Source organism: Bidens hawaiensis, unplaced genomic scaffold (assembly GCF_021521415.1).
Source record: "Bidens hawaiensis isolate Kalapana, Puna unplaced genomic scaffold, B.hawaiensis_p1.1 tig00027538_1, whole genome shotgun sequence".
Taxonomy (NCBI): domain Eukaryota; kingdom Viridiplantae; phylum Streptophyta; class Magnoliopsida; order Asterales; family Asteraceae; genus Bidens; species Bidens hawaiensis.
In genome coordinates, this window is record NW_027494458.1 from 10,526 (window position 1) to 22,213 (window position 11,688).

The 11,688-nt window shown below is 38.2% G+C and overlaps 1 protein-coding gene across 1 annotated transcript; it reads right to left on the reverse strand.

Annotated features, from left to right (window-relative positions):
* Positions 1–258: 258 nt before the first annotated feature.
* On the reverse strand, positions 259–855 carry LOC143575551 (uncharacterized; the record flags this gene model as incomplete). The annotated part of the gene is made up of 1 exon (XM_077059896.1): positions 259–855. A coding segment is annotated over exon 1 (597 nt), but the record flags the coding sequence as incomplete, so codon positions are not given.
* Positions 856–11,688: the final 10,833 nt, after the last annotated feature.

Below are 11,688 nucleotides of genomic sequence, written 5' to 3' on the forward strand. Positions count from 1 at the left end.
AGGTGACGAACTTGGGCGGATGAAGCCTTTTCTAGAGAGTTATTGGAGTTGACTTGCTAGCTCTTGCATTTCCGAAGGTGCGAGGCAATAAGGATCTTTGACGATGGGATTCGCACCAGGCAAAAGATCAATACGGAACTCCACTTCGCGAGTAGGAGGTAAACCAGAAACATCGTCAGGGGAAACTTCGGGAAAATCACGAACCACCGGGAAGGAAAGCCACATACTTTTTACGTAAGTATTTATGGGCTTGAGTACATGACATAAGATTAAGCCCCTTAAAGGCTTTTCGCCGAAAATACGCAAAATTTGATCGTCGTCTAGTGGGATATGAATATACTTCTCAAAGCACACGACTTCGGCACGGTGTTGAGCTAACCATTCCATGCCTACTATGATATCAAAACATCCGAGTTGCATAGGAATGAGATCAATAGAAAAATCATAGTCGCTGAGATTTAGAGTACAACCACGAATAACTGATTCAATAAAGATAGTTTTACCATTCGCGACTTCAACCGTAAAGGACCTTTCGAGTTTAGAACGAGACGACGAAAGCATGGGCTCAAAATCAAATGACACAAAACTCATATCGACACCGGTATCGAATAAAATGGATGCATAAACGTTATTAACCAAGAACGTACCGTTCACCACATCATTGTTATGTTGGGCTTGATTTTCATTGATCACGAATGCCCTCCCGCGAGCATTGGGGAGGACTGGGGTAGCTTGAGAAGTCGAGGCTTGATTGGCTTGAACTGGTTGAACAACTTGGTTTGCCATAAGTTGCGGAACTGGTTGAAAGGCATGAACTTGATAGGCTTGAGCAGGGTACACAGGCGGAGCGGCCATTTGGATTTGATATGTGAGTCAGGGACACCCGTTGCGGAAATGACTAGGATCTCCACAATTGAAACACGCTCGAGGGGTGGGGTAAGCTTGAGCATTGGGTTGAGCTTGAGTTATAACACGGTTTTGGTTGAAAGTGTGGGGAGTGCGGGGTGGTTTGGTGAAGGTTGGTTGGGTATGCATGAATTCGAAACATGCGCCTAGAAGGTGTCCGTAACGGCCACAATGGGTGCATTGTCGGCAAGGGATGCCGAGTTAGGGGTGTCGTTGTAAAATTTGGCAAAACGGGTGTGGTTCGTTATAAGGCTTCTTTGGAGGTGGTGCTTGAAGGTTTTGGATTTGGGTTTATTGGTATTGAGGTTGAGGTGGGTTTTGTTGGGTTAAGGCATAGTTTTGCTTTCGTTTCTTGGAGTGGTTGTTGTTGTTGCGGTTTGGTTTGGGTGTGGCTTCGGCCTTGACTTCTTTGGAAGGCTCGGCCTCGGTTTTCTCAATAGTCTTCTTGCTGCCTTTGAGGGTTCCCACCTTAACGTGGTTGTCAGACAAGGATGCAGCAAGGACAACAACCTCGCGAAGAGTTTTGGGGGCACTGCTTTGGACTGAGTCTTGGATTTGCCTTGGCAAACCCCGAACATACTTGATAATCCCATGAGAAAGAGTGGTGAAAAGATGTGGCACCAATACGCTAAGCTCGTTGAAGCGAGTGGTGTAAGTAGCGTTATCACTACCCTCTTGCTTAAGATTCTAAAATTCCACCTCAAGATTCATGAGTTCATTGGGTGGACAGAACTCTTCGGCCAAGATTTCCTTAAGTTCCTCCCATAGCAAGGCCATGGCTACATCAGCACCACGAGTGGATTTTTCTTGCACCCACCAAGTTAAGGCTCTTGTTCTAAAGACACTTGAAGTAAAGCGTGTCTTCTTGTCCTCGGGACATTTGATATGGAGGAAAGTACTCTCCATACTTTGGTACCATTCAAGTAGGGCAGCGGCACCTTCAGAGCCATCAAACTTAAGAGGATTCGTATCGGTGAAGGTCTTATAACGACAAGAGTTGGAGTTCGAACCCGAAGTGGCTGAGTTCGAATTAGAAGCAATGGTTTGGTGAATTTGAGCCAGTTGCTTAGTGATCTGGGCTGTCATCTTGTGGCGGAAATTTCTTGCAGGACGACGAGGGAAACGAGCATACATGCTGAAAAGAGAGAGTACTACGCGCGTAAGTTATCGAGTGAAGATTTCGAGAAGTGGAATACTTAAACCTTTTGAATAAATAAAAAAATATTGATGTATCGAAATTAGGATATTCATTTACCACCATGACTTGTATGCAATTTAAGAGCAGGAGTGCAACCATTCTCTATTCACAAAGAAAATGTCCACGTTTGACAACTTAAATTTATGGTTCGTATGAAGTTTGCGTGGTATGATTTGGCCTAATAAGTTCCAGCACCCTTTTCGAACCCTCCAGGTAAGCAACCGAGTCCTGCGTCTGATTGGGATTTATACGCATTGCTTATCCTTAGGTTTAAAAACCTTGGTGTCAAGGGTTCAAAAAACAAGTGTGTCACCCTTCCAGTTACGACATACCAGCCACGTAGAACCATCTTTAAGAGGATTGAAAATCATTTTTTTAATAAATAAATAAACATAAAATAAATTGTTTAGCCATAAGCCTTGGAGTTTGTGTGTGAATATGTGTACATGTGACGCTATAAAATGTTATAAGTTCGAGCGTATGAATGAACTTTTAATAAAAGTGCAGGTACATAGCACATAGGGTATACATGCAAGTCGGGGCCCTAAACTAAACTATAACTATACTAGGCCGATACGTCTAACAACCTATCTTATAGTTACGACTCTGATACCAATCTGTAACACCCCGGCTTTAAGCGGAATATGCCCGGGTGTAACGTACAGATCACTCATAGCTCCTAACACTATTTAAAGCAGCAATAATTATATCATTTCATTTCGTAGCGTAACAAGTACACAATTATTTATAATTAAAGATAAAAAGAAACACTTCATCAAAACAATAAATAAGTTCTTTATTCAAATATCCTAAGGTATACTAATGATCTTCATCCTTAGTATGCCATCGATTCAACCTTTAGCACGTTGAAAATAATATATTTTTCAACAATTAGGTGGTGAGTTTTCATAAGTTTTTGAGTATACATGTATATAAAAGGCACGATTCACTTTCGTAATGCAATAAATATTCAAGCGTAAAAGTAAATGAAATCAATTAATGACGTCCTCCCGTTCCTTTAGCCGAGGTTGTAGTAATAGGGGAAATGAGAACCACCTTACGAACAACCGAAGTCGTAACTTTAGACGGCGTAGGTACGTCCCGTCGGACCCTCACACTATGTGTATGTGTTTGCGTAACTTCCACCATATGAATAGTAAACACATTGAAAGCAAGTTCACGTATAATCATAAAAAATATGCAAGAATAATATTAACATGTATGCTAATTGTGAATCGGTTTATAAATAAGCACATAACTAATGAGATAAACTTGTGACATGCTACACCCCAAAAATATCAAAAGCGTTATAATGGGGTTATGAAGAACTCACTTGGAATAGGGAATATGGTAACGAGGAGATGGTAACGATTAAAGCAACTAGATGGTTATGCGAGAAGTCCCGATAATTTGTCCTAGTTATATAATTTAAACAACATAAATATCTAAAGTGAAAAGACTGAACTAAACATGAATACAAAACAAAAATAGGTTTATAATAGATTTGGGGATCGTTAGTTTGTTACGTATATTTAAACCGGGTTTTCAAAAGTGTAATTAAAACTTTTATTAGTTTATTTATTCTTATAACTCTTGTTGGAATATTAAACGAAAACTATAAGTTTAACCATTTAAAATATATATTCCAAATTTTATATATATATATATATATATATATATATATATATATATATATACGAAAACGTTAAACAAACTCAATTTTAAAGGTTCAATGGGTTTTGGTTTAGTTAAACGAGTGTAAACAATATTTATTTTAATATAGTAAAGTATTTAATAATAAAAGAGGTTTAAAAACAATTAATATTAAAAATATCAAGAAAAACCGAGCCTGGGAGAATTGAACCCGCACCCCAGGCCGGTTCAAGGTGTTTATCTACAAGTACTGACCATCTGGACCAGTCTCTATTTTGTTTAGAACATTAGAACCAATATTTAAATATGATAGTTCCGGTTTTCCCCAAATTCATTATAAACCCTAAATCAAATTGATCTCAATTGAGGATTATATACCCTCTGTCGATTAAAATTGACAGAGGGGTTCTATCAGACACTTAAATCCGAACCCAACCCATATATTAATTACCTAATATGATGAAGGATTGAAGGAGAACCAAAAACTAGGGTTTCGACCAAAACGTGATACCAAACGAGACTCGGAACGGCTTCTTAGATGCAATTGTCTTAGGGGTGAGGTCGATATCAGTCCACGCTCATAATTAACGAAATTGATTCGTATTGATGTGATTAGCTGTTAATGACGCGTTCTTTCCATAAAGATGATTGTCATGCATGTTAAGGTTCAAACTAACTAATCAAATCCCATGATTTATGGGTTAATTGAATCAAAAACTAGAGGGGGGGTGGGGCTGTTGGCGATGGGGAGAAGGGAAAGAAAAGGGGAAAAAAATATTATCGTTTAAATTGCCATCTAGTCCATGTATTTTGGTTTGTTGATCAATTGTTGTAAACACTATAGTGTAGGGGCTAAAAGTGTACATAATAGATACTATAAAAGATTTAGAGTATGCGTAAGTATAGTAAAGACAAAACCGAAAGACATAATTAATAAATGGACGCTTTTATTAAATATAAAAATCCGATTACAAATGGGTAAATAAACGGACATAAACACGACATCGAACTTGACGAATGTCACACGGACACTCTTCCAGTATATATATATATATATATATATATATATATATACCGGGGATGGATCTTGCTAGAAGTGATATTACAACGAGAAGTGCGAGAAGTGAAGGTATAATTCCATTAATCCCTAATTTCACTCCCTTTCATATGTGTTACATACATATATGTAGGTTGGTTGTATTTATGTCAAAATTACACATTCAAACCTACCTACAAACATATAAATGTACCGAGCCACATTCAAACCTATGTACCTACACATACAAACATACTTACACATATACAAACATACGTACCTACACACAAACATATGCACCTACACAACGCACCTACACATAAGAAATGAAGTGAAATTAGGGATTAATGGAGTTACACCTTCACTTCTCGCACTCCTCGCTGTAAAAAACTTCTGAAATGATCCAATACATATATATATATATATATATATATATGTTATTAATTAATCTCAAATGTCGTTTGATGTCTATTACGTGACATTCGTTATTTTTGCATTTGATTTTGTATTCGTTAAACTGAATCGGTTGTTGTTTCAATGTATTCGTGTTATTCGTTCATCATTAATATAATATTCCCGATTATTAAAGTTTAATAATTGTTAGTTTTCTATTAGTTTTGTTCAGTTAACGAAACTCCAAGATTTTTAGTTTTTATGTAAACGATTTTCAAACGGTACGGGTATAATATGATAATTATCCACATAAACTTTTATTTCATTTTTAATCATTTAAAAGTTTAGGGTTTAATTGGTAATTTTATTTTAAAATCTGTTTTAATATAATTTGAAAGATGAGGGGTCATTTGCGTAAAATTTATTCTAATTATATTATTATAATAAAACAAACCCAACCCCTACCCCCCTGTGTTTTTCCCGCCAACCCCGCCGTCGGCGAAGCCGCGGTTCTGCTGAACCCCCCAAAACCCTCTCAATCTCGCGTTTCAAATCAATCAAATCGTGTAACGACCATAGACCATATCGGAAAATCATTATCATCATCAATAACTTGTTCTAACAAATAATTATGTACGAATTAACCCCGTAACCGCTGTAAAGATTTTCAAAAACGCAATTACGATCATTAATCATCATATGTTCCAATTAACACTATAAATAGGACCCTAATATTCAAATAAACTTGTTCCAATCATCTTTTTCATTTGAAACACTCTCAATATCATGAAATAATTTGTCTAAGTTTGTTTTCCGGCCGAACTCCGTTCACCATCAAATCATTACATTCCCATGTAATATATATATATGTTTTCGAATCATTTTTAGCCGTACATTAAAACTCCTAATCTAAATTGATCAAACATAGAACGAATTTACAAATTAGTAATCTTGGGTTTATAATGAAGAAGATGAACAAGTATGTTTGTGTATATATTTTTGTTCATGGTCTTTTAACAACAAACAACTTAGTCTAGTTGGTTAGTGCATGTGTGTATAGACAGGAGAACCGTGTTCGAACCCGGATCAGGCCATTGTTGTTTATATATGTTTTTAAAACAAATTCTGTTATTAATTAAACTAAAGTAATTTGTTATAAATTATTATAAATCAAATAAAATTACATTAACTTAAATAAAATTAATAATAAGTTATATTTTATTGTTTTTCCCAAAAAACTAATCTTTCATATCCGTCAAGGTTCATGAAAACCCAATTAATATTATATTATTAATTACCATTTCGTTAACTTTATAACACGCTAACGTAATTTTTTTCGAGATAAAATTAACGTTAAAAATACTTGTTCTATAATTATTGTTTGAACTCGATTAACCCTTTAAACAATACACAAATCTTAGATCTAATACATGTATGAATACGATTAATCTTAATACGGATCTAGTTCATTATTACGTTTGATTGTATGTTATATGTATATATTATCAGTTGTATGGATGTGTATAATATTAGTATGAAGCTTGAGAGAGAATTGTACAGCAATTCGTTTCTATTAAAACTCAAAACTTAACTTAACAGTGAACAGTGTTCACTATATATAGAAGATGGATCTAGTTCGTTACACATTCTGTAACGAACTAGCATCCACTTCGTTACATACAAATAAACAAAATAACCTTAACGAATCACCCCCAGATTCGCTAAACATCCTTAACGAATCAGGAGGGATAATTACTTAGATGTAGTTCGCTAAACATCCTTAGCGAACTAGACTATACTTTAGCGAACTACATGAATATCTTAATTATTTATTACATAAATAAAACGTCAAACACATAAACGTTAAATACAAAGACTCGAGACGCAAAACCGTGCACTAACAGACACCCCCTCTTCTTGAGCGCTTTGTCTTTTAAATTACTTAAAGCGCTTGGTTTTCCAGTCTCTGCAGCTATGGATCCCGTTCTCATGACATAAAGCACAACGCATTGGAACTGCATAGCCAGGTCATAGTCTTCAAGTCGCTCAAAAAAATATTATTCTTGTTGGTGCATGTTTTGTGGCCGTCGCTTGGCGAATAGTTTAGATTGTTTATGTTGTATGCTGTACACCTAGATAGTGGTCCACGCCGAAAGTCATCCATTTGAAAGAGCATTTTCAAATGGATACTCATTCGATCGAACCAGTCTCTGATTCGATCGAATGAGTATGCTATTCGATCGAATAGGACTCATTCGATCGAATGAGTCCTAATCGAATAGCAGTGGGTATAAATACCCAGCTTTCAGGCGTGGTTTGTTAAGGATTTGCGTGCCTGGCGCCCAGGTGCTGTCCGGATGAGGGGGGAGGCCATGCTCGACCTCCCCCTGCCATAGATCGTGATTTCAGTGTTTAACAAGCATGTAATCTTTCGTTTTTATCAATGAAATCGTTTGTTTCGTGTTTGTTTCTATCCGTCTTTGGTTTTCAAACCTTCCGTCTCGAACCGGCTCGGATCGTCTCGGTCCCGACTGAACCAACAATTGGTATCAGAGCCACGGTTACCGCTAGAAGGGTCTAACAACCGATCTAGCAAGCCGAGCTCTTGATTTTATGCGTTCTGGACGTTAAACTGTTGGTGTGTTCTTCGTGTTCTTCGCGTTTTCTGGGCTGGCGATGAAGGAGTCGAATCTGCCATTCGATCGAATAGGCCTATTCGATTGGCTGATTCGATCGAGTAGGTCTTCCCGCTCAAAAGTGTCACATTCAAACGCCAGTTTTCCCGCCCATTCGATTGACTTCATTCGATCGAATCAGATTGTATTCGATCGAACTGGTTTTCCCGCTCAAAGTGTCAAATTCAAATAGCTGATCGAACCAGTTCTTCATTCGATCGAATCTGTGCTTCATTCGACCGAATGAGCCCTATTCGATCGAACATGTTCCAGACCAAAAAAAAAAAATGAGTCTGGAACGCCCGCTTACACGAAAATTTGCCCAAGCCATTTTTATCAGTCGGAAGTCTTCTGAAAAAGTTTGGCAAAAATAAAAATTTTTCGACAAAATTTCCAGGAAATTTTCGGTTAATTTTCGGGTCAGTGATGAAGATTTTTCTGGACATCCTATACAAGTTGATTACAATCCAGAAAAAGTTTGGTGACAGTGAAATTTTCACTGATATTTGCCGGCAAAGTCAGAGCGTTTAAATGTTTAATAGTTAAAGCGGCAAATTGGGGCAATGAACAAAGCACAATCACCTGAAGGAATTATCGTTTACAAGTTTAATGGATAACCCCTTGTTCATTGAGCTTCTACAGTGGTGATTGCTATAAGAACACAGAAGAACAGAGAAAAGTGATTACTGATGAGTTATGATGTTATTGGTTTGGTATGTACACATTGGCTATTGTTTCTTTTTCTCCGCTGTTCGAGGATTGAGCCTGAAAATGTTGGCTACGAGCAACATCTGGGATGCTTCTTTAATAGGGTTCAATCTTGTACCTGAAAATGTTGGCTACGAGCTTCAGATGAGGCTTCTGTAATAGGGTACAAGTATGGTTGAATCTGAAAATGTGGGATACGAGCTTCTGGGTGTTACTTCTGTAATAGGGCACAATCTTTGGCGGATGGGGTTGAAGAAAGGTAGATCATTCAACATGTCAGACCTTGAAATATGAATAACAGTAATCGAGTTAATATGTGGGGTAGTCAGGAGCATCTGACTATTTATGGGCCAACCAAGTTTAATTTATTTTCCGCATTCTGAAGATTCTGCTTTGTGGAGAGAATCTGAGTTTGAGTTATTGTGGGGTAGTCAGGAGCATCTGACTATTTATGGGCCAATCATGTTAAATATTTATTTTCCGCATGTGAGAATTCCGCTTTGTGGAGGGAATTCTGTTGAAGAACGGTGATTCGCAATCACGAAGTTAATGATGTGTCTTTGTCTCCGATGATGAATCTGCATACAAACTAATCTGTTTAGGGGGAGTAGCTGTGGATCGGAAGCCTCTGTCATTTGCCCAATACATTATTAAGTCAGCGGAAGACGATATGAGCTTACACGTCTATATATTGGGATACACGCTAACGCTGAGGGGGAATTTCTATAGTTGGTTGTTTTTAAACAGATTGTTTTGTCTGAAGATGTCAGCAATGGAGATTAAGGAGGATCAAGCAAAAGAGTCAAATGTTCCTCAATCATCTCCAAGTTCAACAATTCTTGTCTGAAGATGTCAGCAATGGAGAACACTTTGCATCATTAACTGAGAGTTCAGTCTAAGGGGGAATCTGCTGCAATGATGGTATTCTACCACGTGATTATCAAGCCAGAGCAGAGATTGACTGAAGATTGCAAGAGGTGTTTACAGCAATTCGCAAGCAACGTCCAAGGGGGAATATGTTGGTGCATGTTTTGTGGCCGTCGCTTGGCGAATAGTTTAGATTGTTTATGTTGTATGCTGTACACCTAGATAGTGGTCCACGCCGAAAGTCATCCATTCGAAAGAGCATTTTCAAATGGATACTCATTCGATCGAACCAGTCTCTGATTCGATCGAATGAGTATGCTATTCGATCGAATAGGACTCATTCGATCGAATGAGTCCTGATCGAATAGCAGTGGGTATAAATACCCAGCTTTCAGGCGTGGTTTGTTAAGGATTTGCGTGCCCGGCGCCCAGGTGCTGTCCGGATGAGGGGGGAGGCCATGCTCGACCTCCCCCTGCCATAGATCGTGATTTCAGTGTTTAACAAGCATGTAATCTTTCGTTTTTATCAATGAAATCGTTTGTTTCGTGTTTGTTTCTATCCGTCTTTGGTTTTCAAACCTTCCGTCTCGAACCGGCTCGGATCGTCTCGGTCCCGACTGAACCAACAATTCTTATGTAGCACGTCGTTGTCGGTCTCGGTCAAGTTGACTAGAAACATTGTATCAATGATCTTGATCAGCTCAGTCTTCACACCTTTACCTAAAACAATGACGGCCTCGCCAGTTCTATTGTCGTAATACCAGCGGTTGTATGAGTTGACAATGTGTTGATTCAACGTCTTCACCGGCACACGTTTCATAGTTTTTGGCGGCTTTACCTTAAGTACGAGCTTCCTCCAGCCCGTCCTCAGATCAATTTCATCAATACGTTTACGAGTAGGGACCGGTGGTTTGAAAAACATGAAACCACTATTGACTTCGAACAGAATATGTTGATGAAACCATTCTGCATGTCGATTTCCCCCCGATTAATGAAAGGACGACAAGCTAACGTCCTCACATCCCATCTCGGTAAAGAAAGAACGTCCGTCATCTTTTCATAATACTGGACGTTTTTTTCCCACTTAACAATACGAACTTTTAATTCATAATCAAAAATCCAAGAAACGATATCGCCTTGAACTTTGGATACAGTCTTGAACGAAGTCATTTGATTGGCTTTTGTACGAGCAGCAACTTCATCCTTCTGTTCTTGATCTACATATCTATAAGCCTCAATAACTTTATGGTATTTCTCATTTCGATATCCAAACCATCTTGCAATGTCAGCATCAGTCGGGTTCTTAATTGAATTGAATCTCGTATCAATTACTTTCTTACCCTTAGACACCTTCTCCAGATTATCCTCAGCGGCTTTAAACGTTTGCTCATTAAATACTGGAGCACCTTGATCAACATTTGTGTGTTGAAACAAGTCAGTATACTCCTCCGCTGTCACATCTTCAACCTCGACCTCTTCATCTTCATAAATAAAATCTGTGTTCATCTCAATAGTTGGATCATTTAAGATCTCTTCATCATTTAATACCTCAACATCAGGCTCAGCTTCTAACACGGTTAATTCGTCATCATTCAATCCAAGCAATAATGAAATCTGCTCTCGTGTTAGTGACCTTTCAATGAATTGACACCCTCCTTAATCTCATTTCTACACACCACACTCCTGACCACCCCCGATCCATCAACAAAAATTACAGTGTCAGCTTCTATCATCTTAATAGGTTTAGCAGCTGTGTAATCTTGATAAACAATAATCTGCTTATCTGAGTCACCACCACCACTAGTACCTGCACCTGAAGATGATCGTGTGTTTGTTTAGGCTCACTTCAAACACCTGACACATCAGGATCTTCGTCATCATTCTTGAGTTTCTTAAGTGCATCATCTTTGCATGTTAATTGCAAGATGGGATCCTCCTGTTCTTTGAGCTTCACCCCCTGAGACTCAACAATAGCATGAAGCTCCTTTGTTTCTTTCTGACAAAACGAGACATAACCCATCAGCCTTCTTTGGTTTTCCATGAGGCGTTCTTGATTAAGGAGGTCAGCAGACATTTGATTTTCATACAAATGAAGAAGACTCAAAAGCATGTCTGTTTGACGTTTCGGTGGCATATTATAAAGAGATGGATGAACTGGCTGGATTGGTCCCTGAGGCTGTGTAATTCTCATAAATGAGACATCACTAGGTGGAGGGGGCCTCATGAACGGTGTTGGAGGAGTAGTTGAGGAA